Raw genomic sequence first — 25,178 nt, 5'->3', positions numbered from 1 at the left:
GGGACCGGCTCCATATAAATCCGGTCCTCAACTGTTGTCATTTGTTCTATTTCTCTCTCTTTTCAAGTATTGTCTATGCCAAACTAGCTACGTGTAATTGCTATGTTGCTTTTTTCCAACCAAGTACTCTCTCTATGCTCATTAGGAACTTGTTCTTAATGAAATGCTCACTATGTTATCATTTTCCACTACACACAAGTTACTAGTGCATTAAATGTTACATCATGCACACTCCATCGTGAGCTTACGAGCAAATGTTATGCAAAAGAACTAGTTGAACATCTTTTTCAAATAATTAGATTGTACCATACCATAACCACACCACCACCATGTCTAGTATTTTTAAAGTACATCCCCCTGTCAAATTCTCCATAGTGGGACTTCTCCATGCCGTGAGTGCTGGAAATCTCAAGCAAACCATATTTGTGCATAAAAAATGCCCCATGAACAAATAAGATATGTTGTTCACACGATAAAATGATGCAAATTATGAAATGAAAAAACTTCTTAAAATACTTTCACTATGAGATATGGCTTACGATGTAACTTGTGATGTCATTATCACCCCAAGCAAGGGTGCAGACCTTGGTGAAATCTGCCAACACCACTTGAAATGATTGACGTTGCTCCTTTGTTGTGATGGTCAGACCCATAAGCTTGACCATTCCATCAAAAGTTTTCCAAAGTTTCTTGTGCATGTTTGCAAGATTTCCATTAAGTCATTGTCAATAGTGGCTTTGTATAATCCTTCTAGAGCTCCCAAAGGTTAGGTGCCTTGTGGTTGGAGTTGTTTTGAGTGTCATCTTAGCACTCTAAATAGAGTTGCTTTCTTTAAGAAGTGTCTTGCTTTTTGTCCACTCATTGATACTTGCTGGGTGATCTCATGGGCATCCCCTATGTTCTTTGCAACCATGACGGCCAATGGAATTAAGAAGTACCTCCACCCTGGTGATGGCCTCCTAGGACTTCTACAATGGCTTCATTGTGAAAGCATAGTATCAAAAATGTGCATGAATGCATGTAATGTATAGAAATATACATTAGATAGAGAAAATAAAAATATGGGGTTCCACGCCTTGTCCTTCAGTGCATTGAGGATGGGACATCTTGAAATAGACACTTTCCATTCCCTACCTTCATCTCCGACAACAAAATTTTCCAATGCTTTGTTGCCATCTTGTTGCCATGGAATAATTGAAGTACCCTTTGCAGATTTATTTTGTGTTTTTTGTTTGTTAGGTTTTTACCCTCGAGTTTAAAATGGACAAAGAAAGAGTGAAGAAGCCCCTTGTTTGTAGTCAATCAAACACTTTATGGTCTTTAAGTCCCCACCTAAGTGCCACTCCACATCAAAGCTGCTTAAACCCTCAACCTCCAACTTCTCACCTACAAGTTGGGAGTATATTTCTTCTATAATCCATGAGTTCTCTCAAAACTCCATGGAATTACTCCATTGGTCTCTTTGGGCACCTCAATAGCACCGAGCCACCAAATATATTTGTCTTATACATCATAGTCTATGATAACAAGAATACAACCAAAAGTAAGAAGTATATTGTGTCACCTTCTTGAGGTAACTTCGTAGAATCTTAGCATAGCTTACTAGCCTTTTGAGTTCCACAAATATATTGTTCCACATTGTCTAAGGGAAGCCCTTCTCTAAAGATCTTGTGGAATTTTGCCTAGCTTTTCTCCTTGTCTTTGGCGTACATGAATCATAAAGTAAAGAAGACATTATGTCATGAATGTGTAGATATGCCCCAATACAAGAGAACACGTCTTCATTGTGTCCTTCTTTGCAAGGTTGGCCTTGTGCAGAATGAAAAACAAGTTCTCCACAATGCCATGCTCCTGTAGGGAATCCTTTAGATGTTAAAAAATAGCCTTATAGGCTTTACTGTTGATCCTATCCTCATCACAAGCTGATTGCACATCACCTTCACTAACCACATTTCCAATTTATGCATAAGCTCCTTGGTGGCTGCATCACTAATGCACTTCCACCTAGGAGAATATAAATTAGAAATCACATCATGGATATTGAGACAACTAGTAAGAAAATTGACTCGATCGTCTTGGCTTGATACATTGCATGCCTTGTGAATAAAGTTTATGGCTTCCAACAAGATAAACATTAGTGATTAGTGTGAAGTAGAAATGTCTCCTGCAAGTGAAGAATAAATCACCTTGTGGTTGTCACTCATCATTTACGTACTACACCTATATGTGCAAGTATTTTAATGGATGAAAATTCATGCTTGTGTTCTCTTGCACTAAGGGGTGTTTCTTTAAGTGCATGACGATTGCCAAGCTTTGAAATGTTGACATCCTTCTCCTGCATTTGTTGTTGGAGAGTTGCAACCTTTGTCTCTAAAGAGGCGATTCTTTCTTGTAATGTCAGTGTGTTGAGCTAAAGAACTTGACATTGGTGCATTCACCAATGCAAAGAATCACTTGCACCCATAGACAACCACTTGAAATAACCTAACAAGCCCACCTTTCCCCTCCCAAAATATTAAGAAACGTCAAAAGACTATTAAATGTTAGATGAAAACGGCTTACAAGATCGTACAGGTACAAATGGCTATCCACCTAAAGGTCAACATTAGTCTCACCAACGGCACAACATTCTTGTGATGATCTTTGCTCACCCACACATGCGGACCTCAATGCAAACTGTGTGCGGAGTACATGGTGGTGTTGAACATAGTTTGTGATGTCATTAAGCACCATGGTAGCTGCACGGAGAAAGAAGGGAGGAGGAGGAGAGAACAAAGGTTTTTTTGGGGAGGGGAAAGAAGAATATTGAAAAAGTGGACTTTTAGTGAGTGTAAGTAAAAAAAAAGGATCAAAAATGGTTTTTTTGATATGCATATATGTTGGGAGGAGTTTTAGGCCAAAAATAAGTAAAATAATCTTTTTGAGAAAAAAGTCACTTTTTGGCCCTTAATTATGCATGTTATTTATGATGTGGCCACGCTCCCTTTTCACCCTTCACTTTTAAAATGCAAGAGAGAAAAACGGACCTCCTTAGTTCCACATCCTACATGGACCTATAAAAAAAGGCTAGAAAAGTCATCTACAAAGCTCTTGCTAGTTCTTCCTATATCTATACTCTTTATAATGCAGCTTAAATTTTTCAAGGAAGGAGAGACCCTCCATGTATCACTCACTGCTTCACTTAAGAGAAAACCTCTATAAAATGCAAAAGGGCTTGAAGGGTGTCTATCAAAAATCAACCCCCCCCCCCCCCCCCCCCCCCCCCCCCACACACACACACACACACACACACACACATAGAGAAAAATGTTTTAGTGTCGAACGAATGACGCAGCAAGCAGAAGGGAGAAGAGGAGAAAGAGAGAATAAAATGTTTAAGGGTGTAAGAACAATCTAAAAAGACGCTAAAGTTACACAACAAGTCTTTAACAATTGAATATCTATGGAATGGAAGGAGAGAGAGAGAGAGAGAGAGAGAGAGAGAGAGAGAAGAATAATAAAAAATTTAATTCCATAGGAACAATCCCAAAAGATATATATGGCAACTTGGGTGAGAATATTTGTTTCATCTTCTCTCTCTCTCTCTCTCTCTCTCTCTCTCTCTCTCTCTCTCTCTCGCACGCATACACACACACGTCTTGAAAAAAGAAGAATTTAAAATGTTGTAGGAGCGATCCAATGAGATATCAAAGATCTATTCCATGGTCTCAAGTTCAAGACCTTAGAGAGAGAGAGAGAGAGAGAGATAGAGAGAGAGTGAGTGACCAATCATAGCCATCTATACTTTTCTTTATAGAGATTGAGAAAAAGGAGTTAGCTCGTTCTTTTCATGCATTGACTTGAGATCATCACTTCAACCGTTGTGCCAATTGTTCAACTACTATACCACGATGACAAGTCATATGTGTATGCACACATGAGCTCAATGCAAACTGCTATCCATCTAATACGTGTACGTGTGTGTGTGTGTGTGTGTGTGTGTGTGTGTGTGTGTGAAAGCGAGAGAGAGAGAGAGAGAGGGTTTTTTTTTTTTTTTGGAGGGAGGGGGGGGCACAAAGGGAGCATAAAAGTTTTGAAGGTCATAGTTATTGTACTATAACAACAACAAGAGGCTTCAAGACCTATGTGACAAATCTTTGATATAAGAATATAGATATGTACACACACACACACACACACACACACACACACACATATATATATATATATACGTATGTATACATATACATACATACAGTACATACACACACACACACACACACACAAATACACGTATATACATGTATGTGTGTGTGTGTGTGTGTGTGTGTGTGTACTCAAGTAGGGTATGATACTCATATTCTCAAATTTTCAAGGAACCTAATGTGTACACAAAAAGAGGTTGTCCTCATTGCCTCAATGTCCAATCACACATTTAATAGAGCAACAATTAAGCCAAATGGTTGGTATAGTATAGATTGTGTGCAAGGAAATAGGCTGAAGCTGGTCGAATACAATCTGCTCTCCCAAAGAGGAATATGGTTTTGTAATTAGGGGATAAAGATAGATAGATATCAATGGCATGCATGATTTTACACCACGTCCTTCAGTTTAGCATAATAGCCAAAACTCCTACAAAAATAAACAATTGAGCAACTTTACTTTGCTTTCATTTCTATCACATTTTAAGATGCAAATGATGTGAAAGTGTACATGAACAAATAGTGTGCACTTTATCCTACTAAGCTGCTTATGTATTGTTGTGATTAGGTGATGACGTAAACTATTACCATGCTTGTGAACATAGATAGAGATCCAAGAGAAGCATCTAGAGAGAAGCATAGATGTAATCACATTCTCAGTATTAAAAGAACGTCATCTCATCTCTTTGAAGCTTGAAGCTTTTCTGGTACATTGGAAACTATGAGCCCTTATATTTTCACAACTCTACTCTTAGACATGAAAATTTTTATGATTACACACTGTAGCAAGTATGAGCCATCATCTTTAAAACTTGATGGCTTACCCAGTTTGTACTTCTCGAATTGGTAGCACTTTTGTCAACTCTAGGTAGACCAAGGGAAAGATGGTCTTCTTGCCATAAAAGAAGTTATGATGTACACTTCTACCATGTCTTGCTCATAAGAAAGATACAAGGATAAAAGTAAGTAAGAGAGTAAAGTAGAGACATTGAATTCGATTGTGCTCCTATTGTTGAAACCAATTCTAGAAGCCACTCCGTTTATTGAAAAACCTTTATTGTTACATTGATTTTAGATGGCTTTTATCTCTTCACACCATGCTAACTTACCTAATATGTATAATCAACATTGGTAGCATTGCTAAACCAAGATACACTAGAAGGAGGAGACTCTCTCTCTCTCTCTCTCTCTCTCTCTCTCTCTCTCTACCACAATAGAAGTAAAGCACTCCTAAGTTTTTTGAATAAGGGTTAGCACCTTATGAAAAACAATGTCTACGAGAAGCTCCCAAGATTGGTATCAAAGAATGCTTTGTAGAATCTTACATATATTTATGTTTGTTAGAATCTTAAAGAGGTTGTGCAATGCATTACTTTTAGAAATGCAATAGAATATACATGTAGGAATAGAGTATTGATAGTGATATTTCTTTGGCCGCAGCAACGCGTGGGTCACATACTAGTATTATAAAATGCCAAGTGTGAGTATGGATTACAGAGAGATGAGGGCTTTAATGCACTCCAGTGGCTCCCATTCCTTGTATGAAGAAAACTAAAAAAATTTAACTATAAGAGCTGAATGTAAGAGAACATAAAGCTTTAAATGGAAAAGAACAAAAACAAGGATAAGAATCTATTTACACTTGAATTGTGGGTGATGTAACAAAACATTACCACCATGAGCAATCACATCACAGTGAGTGAAAACATGTTGAACTAGAACCTATTTTACAATCTTCTTACCAACTTTCACTTTAAAATCCAACACGCTTACTTTCCATGCGATTTGCTATACATGACCTTTTTCTCCTTCTTGGATCCATGAGAATCCAAGAAGCAGTGAGTGATACATGGAGAGAGAGAGAGAGATAGAGAGAGAGTGACCAATCATAGCCATCTATACTTTTCTTTATAGAGATTGACAAAAAGGAGTTTGCTCGTTCTTTTCATGCATTGACTTGAGGTCATCACTTCAACCGTTGTGCCAATTGTTCAACTACTATACCACGATGACAAGTCATATGTGTATGCACACATGAGCTCCATGAAAACTGCTATCCATCTAATATGTGTGTGTGTGTGTGTGTGTGTGTGTGTGTGTGTGTGAGAGAGAGAGAGAGAGAGAGAGAGAGAGAGAGGGTTTTTTTTTTTTTTTTGGGAGGGGGGGTGGGGGGGGGGGGGGGGGGGCACAAAGGGAGCATAAAAGTTTTGAATGTCATAGTTATTTGTACTATAACAACAATAAGAGGCTTCAAGACCTATGTGACAAATCTTTGATATAGGAATATAGATATGTATACACACACACACACACACACACACACACACACACACACACACACACACACACACACATATATATATATATGTATACGTATGTATACATATACATACATACATACTTATATATACACACACACACACACACAAATACAAGTATATACATGTGTGTGTGTGTGTGTGTGTGTGTGTGTGTGTGTACTCAAGTAGGGTATGATACTCATATTCTCAAATTTTCAAGGAACCTAATGTGTACACAAAAAGAGGTTGTCCTACATTGCCTCAATGTCCAATCACACATTTAACAGATCAACAATTAAGCCAAATGGTTGGTATAGTATAGATTGTGTGCAAGGAAATAGGCTGAAGCTGGTCGAATACAATCTGCTCTCCCAAAGAGGAATATGGTTTTGTAATTAGGGGATAAAGATAGATAGATATCAATGGCATGCATGATTTTACACCACGTCCTTCAGTTTAGCATAATGGCCAAAACTCCTACAAAAATAAACAATTGAGCAACTTTACTTTGCTTTCATTTCTATCACATTTTAAGATGCAAATGATGTGAAAGTGTACATGAACAAATAGTGTGCACTTTATCCTACTAAGCTGCTTATGTATTGTTGTGATTAGGTGATGACGTAAACTATTACCATGCTTGTGAACATAGATAGAGATCCAAGAGAAGCATCTAGAGAGAAGCATAGATGTAATCACATTCTCAGTATTAAAAGAACGTCATCTCATCTCTTTGAAGCTTGAAGCTTTTCTGGTACATTGGAAACTATGAGCCCTTATATTTTCACAACTCTACTCTTAGACATGAAAAGTTTTATGATTACACACTGTAGCAATTATGAGCCTTCATCTTTAAAACTTGATGGCTTACCCAGTTTGTACTTCTCGAATTGGTAGCACTTTTGTCAACTCTAGGTAGACCAAGGGAAAGATGGTCTTCTTGCCATAAAAGAAGTTATGATGTACACTTCTACCATGTCTTGCTCATAAGAAAGATACAAGGATAAAAGTAAGTAAGAGAGTAAAGTAGAGACATTGAATTCGATTGTGCTCCTATTGTTGAAACCAATTCTAGAAGCCACTCCATTTATTGAAAAACCTTTATTGTTACATTGATTTTAGATGGCTTTTATCTCTTCACACCATGCTAACTTACCTAATATGTATAATCAACATTGGTAGCATTGCTAAACCAAGATACACTAGAAGGAGGAGACTCTCTCTCTCTCTCTCTCTCTCTCTCTCTCTCTCTCTCTACCACAATAGAAGTAAAGCACTCCTAAGTTTTTTGAATAAGGGTTAGCACCTTATGAAAAACAATGTCTACGAGAAGCTCCCAAGATTGGTATCAAAGAATGCTTTGTAGAATCTTACATATATTTATGTTTGTTAGAATCTTAAAGAGGTTGTGCAATGCATTACTTTTAGAAATGCAATAGAATATACATGTAGGAATAGAGTATTGATAGTGATATTTCTTTGGCCGCAGCAACGCGTGGGTCACATACTAGTATTATAAAATGCCAAGTGTGAGTATGGATTACAGAGAGATGAGGGCTTTAATGCACTCCAGTGGCTCCCATTCCTTGTATGAAGAAAACTAAAAAAATTTAACTATAAGAGCTGAATGTAAGAGAACATAAAGCTTTAAATGGAAAAGAACAAAAACAAGGATAAGAATCTATTTACACTTGAATTGTGGGTGATGTAACAAAACATTACCACCATGAGCAATCACATCACAGTGAGTGAAAACATGTTGAACTAGAACCTATTTTACAATCTTCTTACCAACTTTCACTTTAAAATCCAACACGCTTACTTTCCATGCGATTTGCTATACATGACCTTTTTCTCCTTCTTGGATCCATGAGAATCCAAGAAGCAGTGAGTGATACATGGAGAGAGAGAGAGAGATAGAGAGAGAGTGACCAATCATAGCCATCTATACTTTTCTTTATAGAGATTGACAAAAAGGAGTTTGCTCGTTCTTTTCATGCATTGACTTGAGGTCATCACTTCAACCGTTGTGCCAATTGTTCAACTACTATACCACGATGACAAGTCATATGTGTATGCACACATGAGCTCCATGAAAACTGCTATCCATCTAATATGTGTGTGTGTGTGTGTGTGTGTGTGTGTGTGTGAGAGAGAGAGAGAGAGAGAGAGAGAGAGGGTTTTTTTTTTTTTTTTTGGGAGGGGGGGGGGGACACAAAGGGAGCATAAAAGTTTTGAATGTCATAGTTATTTGTACTATAACAACAATAAGAGGCTTCAAGACCTATGTGACAAATCTTTGATATAGGAATATAGATATGTACACACACACACACACACACACACACACATATATATATGTATACGTATGTATACATATACATACATACATACTTATATATACACACACACACACACACACACAAATACAAGTATATACATGTGTGTGTGTGTGTACTCAAGTAGGGTATGATACTCATATTCTCAAACTTTCAAGGAACCTAATGTGTACACAAAAAGAGGTTGTCCTACATTGCCTCAATGTCCAATCACACATTTAACAGATCAACAATTAAGCCAAATGGTTGGTATAGTATAGATTGTGTGCAAGAAAATAGGCTCAAGCTGGTTGAATACAATCTGCTCTCCCAAAGAGGAATATGGTTTTGTAATTAGGGGATAAAGATAGATAGATATCAATGGCATGCATGATTTTACACCACGTCCTTCAGTTTAGCATAATGGCCAAAACTCCTACAAAAATAAACAATTGAGCAACTTTACTTTGCTTTCATTTCTATCACATTTTAAGATGCAAATGATGTGAAAGTGTACATGAACAAATAGTGTGCACTTTATCCTACTAAGCTGCTTATGTATTGTTGTGATTAGGTGATGACGTAAACTATTACCATGCTTGTGAACATAGATAGAGATCCAAGAGAAGCATCTAGAGAGCAGCATAGATGTAATCACATTCTCAGTATTAAAAGAACGTCATCTCATCTCTTTGAAGCTTGAAGCTTTTCTGGTACATTGGAAACTATGAGCCCTCATATTTTCACAACTCTACTCTTAGACATGAAAAGTTTTATGATTACACACTGTAGCAATTATGAGCCTTCATCTTTAAAACTTGTTGGCTTACCCAGTTTGTACTTCTCGAATTGGTAGCACTTTTGTCAACTCTAGGTAGACCAAGGGAAAGATGGTCTTCTTGCCATATAAGAAGTTATGATGTACACTTCTACCATGTCTTGCTCATAAGAAAGATGCAAGGATAGAAGTAAGTAAGAGAGTAAAGTAGAGACATTGAATTCGATTGTGCTCCTATTGTTGAAACCAATTCTAGACGCCACTCCGTTTATTAAAAAGACTTTATTGTTACATTGATTTTAGACGGCTTTCATCTCTTCACACCATGCTAACTTACCTAATATGTATAATCAACATTGGTAGCATTGCTAAACCAAGATACACTAGAAGGAGGAGACTCTCTCTCTCTCTCTCTCTCTCTCTCTCTCTCTCTCTATACCACAATAGAAGTAAAGTACTCCTAATTTTTTTGAATAAGGGTTAGCACCTTATGAAAAACAATGTCTATGAGAAGCTCCCAAGATTGGTATCAAAGAATGCTTTGTAGAATCTTACATATATTTATGTTTGTTAGAATCTTCAAGAGGTTGTGTAATGCATTACTTTTAGAAATGCAATAGAATATACATGTAGGAATAGAGTATTGATAGTGATATTTCTTTGGCCGCAGCAACGCGTGGGTCACATACTATTATTATAAAATGCCAAGTGTGAGTATGGATTACAGAGAGATGAGGGCTTTAATGCACTCCAGTGGCTCCCATTCCTTGTATGAAGAAAACTAAAAAAATTTAACTATAAGAGCTGAATGTAAGAGAACATAAAGCTTTAAATGGAAAAGAACAAAAACAAGGATAAGAATCTATTTACACTTGTATCGTGGGTGATGTAACAAAACTTTACCACCATGAGCAATCACATCACAGTGAGTGAAAACATGTTGAACTAGACCCTATTTTACAATCTTCTTACCAACTTTCACTTTAAAATCCAGCACGCTTACTTTCCATGCGATTTGCTATACATGACCTTTTTCTCCTTCTTGGATCCATGAGAATCCAAGACCTTTGCCTATCCTGTGCTCTTGCCACTGACTATCTACATTGAGGGATTTTGAGATGGAAATAGAGCTTATGCTATTGCTAGTCTTTTTTGGTAGACTCATGGTGAGGTTAGTTGAGGCAAGAGTAGAGCAACCCTTAGAGCTTTTAGGATAAGAAGAAGAAGAAGCCATAGTTCTGAATGTAAGAAGAAAAATAGCTTGTAATGGAGGGAGGATGAGCTTTGAATGCTTTCTTAATGGAGAGATAGATTTTAGTAGTGGAAGAATGATAGCTTTTAAGTCATTATCTTTCAGTACCTTGACAGCTATTATAGTCTCTTGGTGGTGAGTCCAGAGATTGAACCGTCAACGCCGCAAAAAGAAGATGTTACCTTACAAATAATTTTAGATTCTCTCCATCTTAAAATGTGTTATCTTATTTCTTGATTTATTTCATTTATTTTCTATGTTACATTGCGTTGCTTCTCATTGGCCATTGGTGGAATTGTGTTGACTGCACTGTTCCTGTGCTATTCACTGTAAGAACGTTAATGCAACAGACAGCTGAGATTGGTTGATTTGCTGGAATACACAAGCCTAAGGCATGACAAATTGTGCATGTGATTTTGTTTGTTGAACTCATGTGTTGAGCTCTCTCTTTCTCTCTCTCCCCATATTTGTATAGATCTTTGAGGTCCCTTGGGATTGTTCTTATGATGTTAAAATTTCTCTTCTTCTTCTTTTCTCTCTCTCTCTCTCTCTCTCCCTCTCTCTCTCTCTCTCTCAAGACTTCTGATGTTGGTATAGATCTTTGAGGTCTCTTGATATTGTTCTTATGATGTTACTTTCTCTTTCTCTCTCTCGTAATGAGCGCATAGGTGCCGCAACACCGGCCAGCCACTGAAGAAAGGGTCGTGAGTCCACGTGGAGTTCACTTTTCACTTTTTTGTTGTCCGGAGGCCGAGAAGAGCTAGGGCTTGACCTCCACGGCCTGCCGGCACATTGCTTGGCGTCCACTGAATGCAGCTCCCGCCCTCAAAGTTACACACGTCTCCCTTTGCTCCGCTGATCCTTACGATCGCGTCTCCATGTGCTCAAGACTCTGCCACGGCCGACCAGCTCTGCAGAGCTAGCCAAGCGGAGGCCGGAGGGGACCTTGTGCTAAGGCTCTCTCTCTCTCTCTCTCTCTCTCTCTCTCGTCCGATAGATCTTTGATGTAGTCTCTTAGGATTGTTCCTTCGACATTGAAACTTCTCGTCTTCCTCGGAATTTTGGCTTAGAGCCTTACAACCAAGATCAAAACCACCAAGGGGAGCCAATCCTCCAAAGGCTCCATGTAGACAAGACAGAAGCTGTAGATTTAGAAGGGAGTTAACTTTTCTCCAAAATGGGTTTTGGCTTCTCGGTTATATGAGCTTAAATTCGAAACCAAAACAAATATCTATGGCATCTCCTCTCGCCCCCTTCTCTCTCTCTCTCTCTCTCTCTCTCTCTCTCAAACACACACACACCATACACAATGAATTGAGAATATACTCCTACAACTTGCAACTCTCTCGCAAACATTTTCACAACATTACATACAACTTTGAAGCCCCCCTTGAAAAGGTGCTCCTGTCAGCATAAAACTGTTTATTAGTTGCTGACCAAAATGACATATACTGTTAAAAGTGATTTAGTCCTGAGTTAGAAGCTCTTGCCTTGATGAGGTTTATTAAGGCCTTAATTAGAGCCAGTTCACATCTGCACATATCTTAGACATTGTATCAGAGCTAAGGCGAGCTGATTCCGTGCGCGACGGCAAGCCAGCAGACCACTCTGTATCTGGGCCAATGCCATTGCCATTGCCGCTCTGACGATGCTTGTATTCATTGTCATCCTTGGCAGCCTGACTGAACTGGTCTAAATGATGCACAAAATGATGATGGTAATGGTGATGGTGGTGATGAAAGTGCTTACTGCTCTTCTCCTCATGATTTACCTTCTCTTCATACACTCGATACCGATGCTCAGACAAGCCACCATCATCATCCTCATCATCGGCCATATGCTCGCGTCTTCCCGGACCCTTTCTGTCACGATTACCACGCCACCAGAAATGCCGAGGCTCAGACCCGCCACCATTATCATCCTTATTGACAAGGAGCACCCTCCTGTCGCACCTGGCATGTGGCCGAAAACGATGAATCTGCTTACGGAACTTTGTCAGTCTCTTCAGGACCTTCACCAGCTTTGAAAGAGTCCATTTGGTTGTGAGGGCACGTCGAAGAACAGACAATTTCCGTTCGTTGGCGGGAGGGCCAACGGCGCCTTGCATATCAACCAGAGGGGCATGGTTTGTGATGGGAGAGCGTCCGTTGGTTTCATCAATGCTGGAATTATGCACAGAGAGCATCCGAGGAAGCGAGAAGGTGCGAAGCACACCTACAAAGCTGCTGTGGTGAAGAGGAGATTGCACCACATGACAGAAATGATTGGATGCTTCAAAGGCAGGAACGACGCCAAGCAAGCTACGGTCGAGCCGATTGCTGAAAGAGACAAGCTCGAATGTGTCGTATAGCTTGCTGCCGCAGTCCCAAATGCTGGAGTCCGGTGGCTTGGAAGTAGGAGATGCCGATGGCGTCAAAGCAGAGGCTGCTGGAACAGAAGATGTCGATGATGCCGCTTGCTTTGAAAAGGAGGCTGGAATGGAAGTCGATGCTGATGCCGCCTCCTGTCGAAAGCGCGAGTCTTTGCGATCGCAGCTATTGCTTCGCCTCTTCATGGTATGATGTGGATGCTTGTCCTCTTTCTCTGTCTGGAAGGTGGCGCTGCTGCCATGCATGTGCCACATCCATGCTGCTGCCTTGCTTGCCTCTCTGGTGCTGCCGGTGGCCATGTCGAGCGAGCAAGCATTGCGGCACCTTCGCAGCCCAGCACCGTCCTCATCCTCAGGAGAGCTACTCCCCATTGTGTGTGTGTGTGTGTGTGTGAGAGAGAGAGAGAGAGAGAGAGAGAGAGAGAGAGAGCCAGATCAAGGTAGAGGATAAAAAGGAACATCCCACTTTGCACAGACACAGAGAGAGAGAGAGGAGAGAGAGAGAGAGAGACTAGGCTCTAGAGGACTACATGCAGATGCAGTAGTTGTGAAGACGCAGAGGAAAAGCAAAAGCGCAAAAGTGAATGCATGGATAGTTCAGACTCCAGAGAAATGAGAGAGAGAGAAGAGAGAGAGAGAGAGAGAAAGAGTCATGTCGTGTGTGTGAGTGTGAGAGTGAGAGAGAGAGAGAGAGAGAGAGAGGAGGAAAGCTGGTAAGAAGATAAGACCAGAGAACTAAAGAAATTTATACTTTTGCAGTGAGCTCTCTCTCTCTGTGCGCAATAAAAACTTTATATTAACTGCTCTTCCGCGCCTGGTCCAAGACTCTCAACCTTCTCAAATTTCAACTTCTCCCAAATTATGTTTCCTCGCACACTCCAACATTTATCAAGATTGCATGGTCAATAAAACTTTTTTGCCCTTTTTACCATGATAGTGGGCCGTCATTGCCACTTTGGCATTTGTAAGGGCATGGTCACGCGAGACTTAGTTTTCAGTAACTCGCGAAAGAATCTGACCACATCAAGTACGGCAGCTCAGAGGGTGACGGGAGCAGCGTGTAGTGAGAGGGAGTGTGGGGCATAGACAGGAGAGAGAAAAGGAGAACTCATCGGCATGCAACGGGCTGATTTTGAAAACTACACCAGAAAAGGCATAGTCACAAAATTCTCACAACACTATGCCCGTGGAAAGTTGCACGCTGTCATGTTTGGTCGGCCGTTGTCTGTGGAAACTAAGCCTCGTGTGACCATAGCCTAATCTGACGTGCCCAGCCTTCTAAGCAAGCTGATGTCGCCACGTATGTAATGACTCAAGTCTTGGAAGCTTCTATTTGTAACCTATAACTAGCAAGGGCCGGCCACTCAGATACAGGTGGATTCAGTCTTAAGCATTCCACATTGGTGGAGATGTGGGGTACAGAATCAAGAAAACCACTTTCTTGAGCTTTAACCTGTGCCTTCTTCGGCATCACCCTTCCCACACCTCTCCCAACACACAAAACTCCTAGCCAACATCATGAGCCACAGCTTGTCTCCTAAACATCAGCCAAATTCCCCGCCATATGAGGATGCTTCTATGCATCCAGAGTTCCCTTCATAACCTTGGGCCATTGACAAGATGTTTCAAGCCATCTCTACGCTCCTAGCTTAAGTCAATCACACAAATCAGTCCCTCGTTGCTTACCTCACAACACATTCAGTCAAAGCCCATCAGACCGACCCCAAGATTTTCCCAAAATCATTCTCAAACCTAATTCCCTCAGAGGACGTACTAGCCTAGCCTGACCATTTCGATAATGTTGCCAGCTACCTATCACCAATGGCACGATCAACGTCGTGCCATGGAGGCTAGAACTTTATTCGAAGGAGTAGCCGCGACATGGTTTGTCCAGTAGCCTGAGAATGTCAAAGGCAATTGGGACCTCCTCAAGGCCCTGTTAATCCATATTTTTGTGCATCAAAACATTACCTAGACTGCACTACAACAAATGAATGCCTTGCGGCAGCAACAACACGAATCGGTCGCTCAATTTGCTGTCAAGTTTAACCAACTGCCTTTGCGGGCAGATCCTACAATGTCCGAGGAAACGAAGTTGTTCTTTCTTTGGCCGCACCTATGATGTGACATCTCTCGGCATGTACGTAAGGGATCAAGGCCCCACTAGTTTTCATTCAACCATCCAGATTGCTCAACCTATCGAAGGTGCTAGCCAAGCTAATCAAAATTAACAGGTATTCCAAAATCCCACACAGCCTATGCGGAATCAAGTGCATGAATCGCTCCCTACTCCAATGGATGTAGATGTGCAAAATGCTCAAATCTCTAACGGAAGGTCCCTACCAGACCGTGATGCACAGGGTCACCCTAAGTGTTTTTATTGCAACACATATGGGCATATTGGAAAATATTGTCAAGACGGAGGGCTCAGCAGCAGCAGGTACAAAATACTCAAGTTCACGTTGAGGATGCAACCACCCTTGCTGCCTTGCCAAAAAACATATAGGCGGATGGATGATGGAAGGCACTCATCCATCAGGCTCATCCGCAATTCCAGGTTGTTGCCACTTCCGGACGCACGATGTGCTCAGCAATTATCCAACTTGAGCGCACATCTCAAGAAGCACTATTGGACTCAGGTAGTACAATTTCATCAATAGCCGCTCTTTAGTAGACCTACTAGCTCTTCCCACTAGCACCACAAAACATATTCTCTTCGGTGACAATCAGCAAGTTTATCATTCTAATGTAGTGGCCCACTGCACCTTTCACATAGTCAATGGGGGTTTCTAATCACTGAGCAAAAAAAGTCGAGCGAAGACAAATCCGAGCAAATTGATATAATAGCAACAATGGTGAAAGAAAATAATTATGCCATGCACATTACTTTCACTACTGCAAATCTGACACAAAATGAGATTTTAGAACCATTATGAAAATTGAATACACGAGACAAAAGCAATCTCTGCATACTTGAAACATATATAATTCAATTCCATGTGGCATGGCTCCTCTCAAAAATTTGGCACTAGATTTTGCAAAAAAATTCAACACACAACCTCCTAAGCCTACAATGCTATCCGGGAACATCCTAAAGCTTGAAAAAACTCTACTTTTGTAAGCAAGTAGAAACAAGCCCACTCTCTATCTCCTCTCAGCTTCATAGTGCAACACCCTTGAGCTGCCCTCCCTTTCCTCTTGCTAGCTCGGCACTCTGTGGATGGTGGAGGAAATGAGAGCAACAAGCTGTGGATGTACCTGCTATAACTATATCAATGTGGTACGCATTGGTGATGATGACTTAATGTGCCCAATGCATGATGAGATCAAGCACACCCAACTGCTTCATGGCCATCTCAACAAGATTCTTGAGGTATGACTTTTCTATTACTTTTTACCATAATTGACTAGCTATTAATCCATGTTAAGTTTTGCTAAGAACACAAATGAAGGGCCTATTCTATGAGGGCGCTCATGTGAAATAAATAGATGTTTATTAGTTGCTTCTTTGCTTAGTTTTGAAAAGCGTTGATTCCTAAAGTCTCCTTTACTCAAACAGATTTACAGACAGTGACATTCTTTAATTTGGCCTTACACATAGATGGACAAGACCATGAAAGGGGTTGAATGGACAATTCTAGCCTACAAAATCAAAAAAATCAACCAAGGAAGCATAGAAGGTTGTCATTTCCTTTCAGAATGGTTGCATCACAATGAGAGTGGTCCTTTGGAAGTTAATACTTCTGCTGAAGAGAACTCGATATTTGTGCTTGAGAGAGAAATTGAAAGGGACATAGCTATAGTGGAAAATCTAAGTAAAAGAGAGTTATTTCAAAGAATTTAGAAGGTGCTTATACAAGCAAGTTAAATTGATTGAGAGGCTAACATGTCTAGCTATTATAGATTCAACTAACCTCTTGGGAACCCATTGTTGTCTTCTAGATTTGTGAACATAGTTGCTGACATGCATGAGGTCTTAGACAATATTTTAAGGCAGGAGTCCAAGACAAAAGCGAAGCGACAAGGTATTTTGAGAAGATGCAGTAAAAGAGTTGTGGAAAGCTCCAATTTACTAATCACCAAAAGTTCAAGTCAAGACTACTTGTCTCGCTTAAGTTCCCTGGCAGCTTGTACAACATTGGCTTCTAAGCTGCCTCTTACTTCTCCCGGTCCACGATAAAATAAATCTTGAAGAGGTGCCTTTCACGGACCACCAAAATGCTACTTTATCTAATCATTTTGCTTTTGGAACCACTTTCCTTGAGGACCATTGCTTGCCTAACAAGTCTATATATAGTGAACAGTATAATCAGTGTTGAAAACAACCAAGGTCATGGCACATATAGAGCATGATTTAATCACAGGATGTCCGAGCCTAGTCTTGGCAGGCTTTCGAAGCTATACATTGCCATTATGTGAGCACAGCTAGTCATTATACATGTTCTGACATTTCCATCGAGAAGCGAAGTCAGAGGATTGCATGGCAGCGACGACAGCCTTCAGGGCAAGCCGTTGATGTTGAGGGTGAGCTGGAGCTGCTCCAGCCCGTCGGGGCTGAAGGTCACGCAGAAGTCTTGCAAGGGGTCCTCGTCAGCAACAGCGCGGACAGTTGAGCCTAGTCCTAGCAGGCTTTCGAAGCTGTACATTACCATTACGTGAGCACAGCTAGTCATTATACACATTTTGACATTTCCACCGGGAAGCGAAGTCAGAGGATTTCACGGCAGCGGCAGGCTTGCAGGGCAGTCCGTTGATGTTGAGGGTGAGCTGGAGCTTCTACAGCTCGTCGGGGCTGAGGGCCACGCAGAAGTCTTGCAAGGCGTCATCAGTGCTGACAGTGGAGTCAAGACTGTCGTATGTACCCGCAATCCAATCCCTTCTATCGATCGCATTATAATCGTCCGCCCTCAAACATCTCAACATTAGCTCCCTGGTTTGCTATTGCAACCAGTCCGCGCCGGCGCGGACTGGTTGCAGCAGCAGACCAGTGGGGGAGGAGTCGATTTATTTTAAAAGAAATTGTCAAAATGAATAGGTGGGCGCTTAAGTGGAAACTGCAAGGCGTTGGTCTCACAGCTCGGACCTTTGATTGTTGCGTTTTGCCCATTTGTTGCTTCTTGCCCATCGAATAAGGCCCACGCAATCCCCTGCTTCCATGCTTCTCTCTCTCTCTCTCTCTCTCTCTCTCTCTCTCTCTCTCTCTAAAGGCGAGCAGGTGGTGTGGTGGGGAGGGAGGATTGAAAAAATAGTGTTAAATTGCAAGAAAAGCCAGTTATTTTGAAAAAACTCCTCTTTGAATCTATGCAAAAGGGTATTTTGTATGTTCTTAAAATCGATTTTTCCCAAATACGAAGGCTTCTTGAAGCTGATATTAATTTAAAAAATATTAAAAACCTTTATGAATAGATTTGATTGCATAGCATGCACAGGTTGTGAAACCTGTTGGAACCAGTCCGCGCCGGCGCGGACTGGTTTCAACAGGTTTCACAAATCTAGAGTTTTGAGCCCTTGGGCTTGTATGCATCACATCCCCAGTCGTCCGCCAGCTTGTTGGCATCCGCGCTCTTGCTCTTACAAGGCCTAAGAGATCAGTGATGTCAGTGGAGGCGAAACCTGACCCCGAACATCGACTTGCTCCCCCCTGTCCATGGCGACCCTTACATTTGGGAATCCCTAAGTGTGCAAGGCAAAGAGAGTCATTACTGCTGCGTTGGATGTTCATGTAGAGGAGCCAATAAACGCGAGAGGCAAACTGTCGATGCTGATGTTTACATATGCAGGGGAGTGGTAGAAAGGGAGGGACAGATAGAAAACTGGCGCTAACTACAACCTTGTTACTAGGCGAAGAGGTGCAAATTAGGAATGTGCCTCTTCACCTCATCGGCCAGTCAAAAGCGAGCTGCTTAGCAGAGGCATATATCACGGGACTGAAGGTTTCCCGTAATTTGACTCCAGATTGCATTTTGGAGCTTGCAATACAAAAAAAATTGAATAGAATTAAAGTGAGTCCTCAATTACCAATGCTCAAGAAACTCTCAGTCCTTCAAGCATCAATCGACGTTCACTCCTCAAGCCACACAAAGCTCTACTCAAGGCCAAAAACCTTAACCATCAACAATTCATACGTAGGTTTTCTAATTATGTTTTTAGGAAATCTTTTTCAAGCATTGGTTCCAGTCCAGTTTCTTTATGATAGACATATGTTCTCTTCTTTGACTATTGTTATCTACTGAACATAGGAGTATAAGAGAATGGTCTTCTTGAGGGAGTTCCATCCGTGACCTTCCACTTTGTAGATGACGCCTACATAGAGATACCTCCCTAAAATATCATGTTTTGCTCCATAGGTTGGGGCATTCTGACAAGCATGTCTGCAAAGGCTTCACTCCAACTAACAACTCTTTGTTCAATTCTATTTATTGCGACATCCACCAACAAGGTGTTTGGTTAGCCTTCGACATTGCCAATGACATAGTAAGATTCACATGTCATGGAGGCTGCTAGCAATAAACCATTGGTACATTTCTCAAAAACATGGTTATCTTGTTTGGGTGTAAGGGTGCCTCAGGATGAGACATGCATTTTGGTGCTAAGAACAAATCTTTCAGAAGAAAAGCATGCAAGTATGTGTAGATATGTTGGATACAAGGCAAGCATAGGTTTGTATGATGCCACATGCAGAGATATGGCTTTGTCTATATTTCAAAGTGTGAGGCACAATGCATACTTAAAACGAACTCTCACATTCACTGGGCCAATTGTGGCAGATTCGGTTGCAAGGTTTATGAGCCAACAAGCAGTAGGTGGCAGAAAGAGGGTTTTTTTTTTTTGGGGGGGGGGGGGGGGCACGCTGACAAAGAGAGAACAGGGAGGAGAAAGGGGGATGGCGAGCATGGCAAGAGGGGGAATGCCTAGGTGGTGCAAAAGGGGAAATCAATCTTTGAAGGCTTTTGTGAATAAACTGTTTTTGTTTAATGAAGAGCATATAGTAGGTGGGTCAAGTTTTGAAAGTGTGTGGGATTAATAGGAATCTAGGGGAGATGCCTCATGGGGTGAAGGACGAAAAGGTGGGGCAAAAATGGGTCGTCGCATCGTGCAAGGCAAAAATGAAATCTAGAGATGATAGCTATCGGGCAAGGACGCAAAGTAGCAGTGTTCGAGAAAATTGTCTCATCTTAATATAGTGCGCTTTTCAATTTCAAAAATTCTGGTTGAGAGCAAGGGGAAAAGGAGAAATTCCACCTCAAAATAGAGAAAAATAGTGTAAAAACCTGAAATATAAATCTAATTTTTGAAAATTTTCTGTTGTGCTAAATTCAAGAAAAGGAATTTTATACCTTTGGAAAAATATTTTTTCTCAAACAATGTAGGGTAGGGAGCCTAATAGAGGGGAGCTCACTAGAAAAATAGCAACGACGAGCTGGACAATGAATTTTACTACGATGATGGCATCAGTAGATCAATGCTCTGGGTTGCTCGAGGAGTTTTCTTTCCATGGCTATGAGGTTGCAAAGGTATCTTCCAAGATTTCAAAAAATGAGAGTGTAGAAACACCCATTAGGATAGATTGTGTTTAAGACATGCAGCACCCTCATGTGTTGTGAATTTGTCCATATCACTTCAGTTTTCAAGCTGAAGAAATCATTTAACTTAAACTTCTTTAATCCAGCTTGTCCGACAAGGAAAGCTCTTGAATGCTAGGTACTCTTGACTGCTAATTGAAACGTTTTTCTCATTAATGCTTAGGCGGTGCAGAGCTAGAAAAACACATTTTCCTTGATAGGGAAAACTTGAAATTCTCCCAATTTTTCTCTCAAAATTTGAAGCTTTTGCCGATAATTACACTAAATGTATGTAAATTTCCCAGTTTATTTCTCGTTTTGAAAAATTGGCTATAGTCTTGCAATTAGGAAAGCCTCAAAGAAAAGGAAGATGGTTTAGGACTCACCATCCTCTATGTAGTGATCAAGTGAGCTCTAACTCAATCACAGAGGACTTTGATGACAACTTCTGCAATTCGCTCTTAGTAATAAAGAATGCATGAAGGGACTTGCTCGATTATTTTGTTGCTCGAAAATGCTTGCTCACCAATTTGTATAACCCCCAATGCTACATTCACGCATGCATTCTATGTCCTCCCTAGGTAATTGTTCCCAGTCACAATTGGTTGTGATTGGTATGTTCAAGCACGAGCCAAGCTGCACTTTGACACCCATCACCTCATCATTCCAAACACATTCCCCATCCCACTCTTGTACTTACAACAAGGTCTGAACTTTGTACACGCTCAGCACACAGTCCTATCAGCTGACAGTCGCACTCATGACATTTGTCATCTGCCAAAAAGTTTCATTCTTTATTTCATAATAAAAAATCACATCTAAAATCAACCTTTCAATGTGCCATTCAATTAGCATGGAAGATGCTCCCCCCATTAAAAAGGCCTCACGACGTCGATCGTCGGCTGCTAATGAATAGATTAATCTCATTGTGCAAGACATGTTGCAGAAAGGTGAATAGCAATTGGGTTTCTAAGCCTCACCTTGTTAGGAAAGATGATGGGTCTTATCGTTTCTGCATCGATTTCTGCCCATTGAACAAAGTGACAGTTCATGACAGTTACCTCGAATTGATGACCTCATAGACCAATTAGGACACTCTTGCTACTTTACCTCTCTAGACTCGCCTCATGGTACTAGCAGATACCTCTCAATCTATCAAACGCCCATAAAACAGCATTTAGGAAACCAATGGGCCTTTATGAATTCAAATGCATGTTTTTGTTTTCTCAGATGCTAGCAACGCTTTCCAACGCACGGCCAATAGCATTTTACAAAGAGTGGTAGTAGTATATCTGAATAACCTTTTAATACACACAGCTACCTGGGAGCACCACTTACAAGTCCTACATGAATTTCTCACTCAAAGCGAGCACTATAACCTTCGGCTATTCAAAAAGTGCAAGTGGGGTGCCACTAAGCTCAAATTCCTTGGTTTCATTATCTCACCCGATGGCATTCAATTGGACCCTACAAGGTGTTAGCCATACAGAATTATCCACCTCCTACAACTATCAAGACTCTTCAAAGCTTCCTCGACATGGCTAATTTTTTCCTCCGTTTTGTCCCCAATCTGGCCTCCCTCACATACCCCTTCATAAACTTCTCAAGAAAGGAAGTAAGTACATTTGGATTGTTGCATGTCAGCAAAGCTTCAATCAGTTAATATAAATCATTTTGCAGGCTGCAGTTCTCGCACATTCTAACTTCCAAAATCCATTCTTGTTGCAAACTGACACCTCAAATCGTGGATTAGGGGATGTGCTACTTCAACAAGATGACCATGACAGGTGGCACCAGTCTCATTCATCAAGAGGTCACTTACTTCAGCAGAGACCAATTATTCCACTACAGAGAAGGAATTGTTAATAACCATTGGTCTAGGCTTTTGCCAAGTTCCCATACCTACATGGATCAAACGTGATGGTGGAAACCAATCATCAACCGCCTTTTGCAAAAACATCATCCTCCATGCAAGCTTTTATTGTTGGGTGTTGGCACTTCAAGAATACACTTTCACAATTCAATATCCAAAGGGTTCAACTAAGTATGTGGCAGATGAACTTTCCCACGCTGAGATCCAATTAGCTTAATTTACATGAGATTCTATAGAGCTCCCTGTAAGTTTATCCCAGATGGCTATTCTACAACAACATGACCCTACTATCCAGATCCTTACAAATTCTCTTCACTCAAGGCGGCTCACTCCTGAGCACAAGAACTTTGTAATTATAGATCATTAGGAAAAATATGAACCCTCTAGGGGCCCTTTGGGATTAAGGTTAATTAGAGGCCAGCCAATGAGAAGAGGTGGTGGACACACTCTATGCCCTCAAAAAAGTAGGGGGACAAAGTAGTCTTACACTTCTTAATGACCTCTTACCTAGTGAGAAGGTGGGGGGGAGTGTGGTGGGCCATCTGGAACCTCCAACTTCCCTCCTTTTTTATTCGGTTAGAAAAAATCCCAATATTTTTAAAATTTTCAAAATTTCCAAAACTCATATCTTATCTTCTTATAACCTCCCTAAACCTATTTTATGGTCAAAAAAGCTTTTTTTGACCTCAAAAAGAAATTGATTTTTTTCCAAAAACTTTTGAAACATCATTTTTTACTATCCAAAGCCCTCCCAAAACTAGTCCCTATGCAAAAAGTGATTTTCTCTCTCTAGAACCCCTTTTTCGACCCCTCCTTGGTTGCAATCATCACACTCACCCTCTACTCCAACACACTCTCTCTCTACACCATCTCCATTGTTGCAGCAAAGGAATCTCCTCTCTCCCCCCCTACCACCTCCCATTGCCACACCAAGCAAGGGTTATCCACCTTCTCCTCCCATTGCTACACCAAGCAATGGTTATCCACCTTCTCCTATCACTTACTCCCGCCTACAATGTAGCAACAAGCAAGGTCATGCTCCTCCTCCTAATTGTCTTTGTTCAACCATGGCCAGCTCTACTCCGCAAAGGCCGCCAAAGGATGAGGTCGCAACACTTGCATGACACAACACAAGAGGTATAGATGATGAGTGGGTGCCACAAGAGTTCACCAAAGGTGCTTGGGTATCCATGCAGCCATCTGCTATTGGTCCTCACCATGTGCGAAATCGTGCAAACTTGGATCATCATTGGGAAGGAAAGCTCCTTGGCTTGAAGAACCGCAAAGACAAGGGGACTGTAGCCATTGACAACATGTTTTCTCAATGTCAAGCATGCTATTGCAACAACCACCTCGATTTCCAACACATTGTAAGTACATGTTTTGAGAATACAAAGCTAGGTTGTGAAATCACAGTGTAATGTTTTTGCGAATTCATAATTAAGATTTGCCATGCATTTATAGTCATATTTCCATCCACATTGGTGGAGGAGCAGCCACTACATAGTCTCTCCGGCACATTCAATGCTATACATACGGATATTGGAGCAACAATTTTCGCACATCTTTGCCCAACCAAACTGGTTCAAAGAAGGATTTTCTTCTATTCTCACTCTTATATTGTGCCTACTTCTACACAAGAGTTTGGAAAGCTTGAACCCATCAAAGTATCTTCCCTATTAAGTATGGAGTGGCCACAGCCAGATTTGTGGTCGGTAGCATCTTTCAAGCAAAACATGATAATAGATGTCCAAAACTCTTTGAAATACTCTAAAGCTTCTAGGTCTGTGGGCTTGAGTTGGTGTTTGCCTATTCATTTTTTCATGCACATCTTTAAAGAGTTTGGATTTGTAGAGACTACCACAATGCTTGTATATAAAGATGTGCGTTATGAAGAATTAGAAAGGCTTTTAGAAGAGGACTGGGGTTTTGTGGAGGGCATGCACAATGGGGATAGGCACCGTTGTAAGGTTGAAGCTTCAAGTATTGGGATGCGCTATTTAAAATCCCGCACCTCCTTGTACATACAATTTCACTATGATCTTTGGATGTGCAAGCTTGGAGTGTGTGGACTCCCTTAAAGAGTGTAGACAGCGCTATTGCAAGCTTTGACATTGCAGTGAGGATACCCAATGATGCTGTGGAGGTTGTCCAAGTGAACAAGCATTGGACTCGCAGTAATGTGCGAGAACATTTGGCTATTGTGGGTTTTGAGGCCCTTCAATAAGTGCAATCTCGTTTGCAAGGTCACAAGGTGAGAATCCTTCCACCACATTTTCAATACATCATAGTTTGGCGATCATTGGCTACTTATTGTAATGAATGTCTACAGATTGGGAAGAGAATGGAAGACAATTTGAAGGTCGAGGAGGATTGGGGTATGGATGGAACTATGCTATTGCTCTTATAGCTTTGTAATTCTTGCAGTTTTGTGAACAATTCCCGATGTAATCAACATGATTTGCTTTGGCAAATTATGACTTTGAATATAATTTTTCACATTGAGATGAAAGTTCATTTTTGGTGAAAGTGCCTTTTTTTAATTG

The 25,178-nt window shown here is 40.8% G+C and overlaps 1 protein-coding gene across 1 annotated transcript; it reads right to left on the bottom strand.

Moving 5' to 3' along the window:
• Positions 1–12,138: 12,138 nt before the first annotated feature.
• LOC147437875 (uncharacterized) lies at positions 12,139–13,891 on the bottom strand. Its single transcript, XM_086486025.1, has one exon. It carries the CDS (start codon positions 13,567–13,569, stop codon positions 12,346–12,348), a length of 1,224 nt encoding a protein of 407 aa, XP_086342151.1. The 5' UTR covers positions 13,570–13,891; the 3' UTR covers positions 12,139–12,345.
• Positions 13,892–25,178: the final 11,287 nt, after the last annotated feature.

Source organism: Adiantum capillus-veneris, chromosome 17, assembly GCF_014529385.1.
Source record: "Adiantum capillus-veneris isolate H3 chromosome 17, ASM1452938v2, whole genome shotgun sequence".
NCBI classification, from domain to species: Eukaryota; Viridiplantae; Streptophyta; class Polypodiopsida; order Polypodiales; family Pteridaceae; genus Adiantum; species Adiantum capillus-veneris.
This window is presented reverse-complemented; position numbering and strand designations above follow the sequence as displayed.

What these genes read in the sequence shown, in the direction of transcription:
- LOC147437875 (XM_086486025.1), bottom strand. Translation starts at nt 13,569, where the DNA reads ATGGGGAGTAGCTCTCCTGAGGATGAGGACGGTGCTGGGCTGCGAAGG.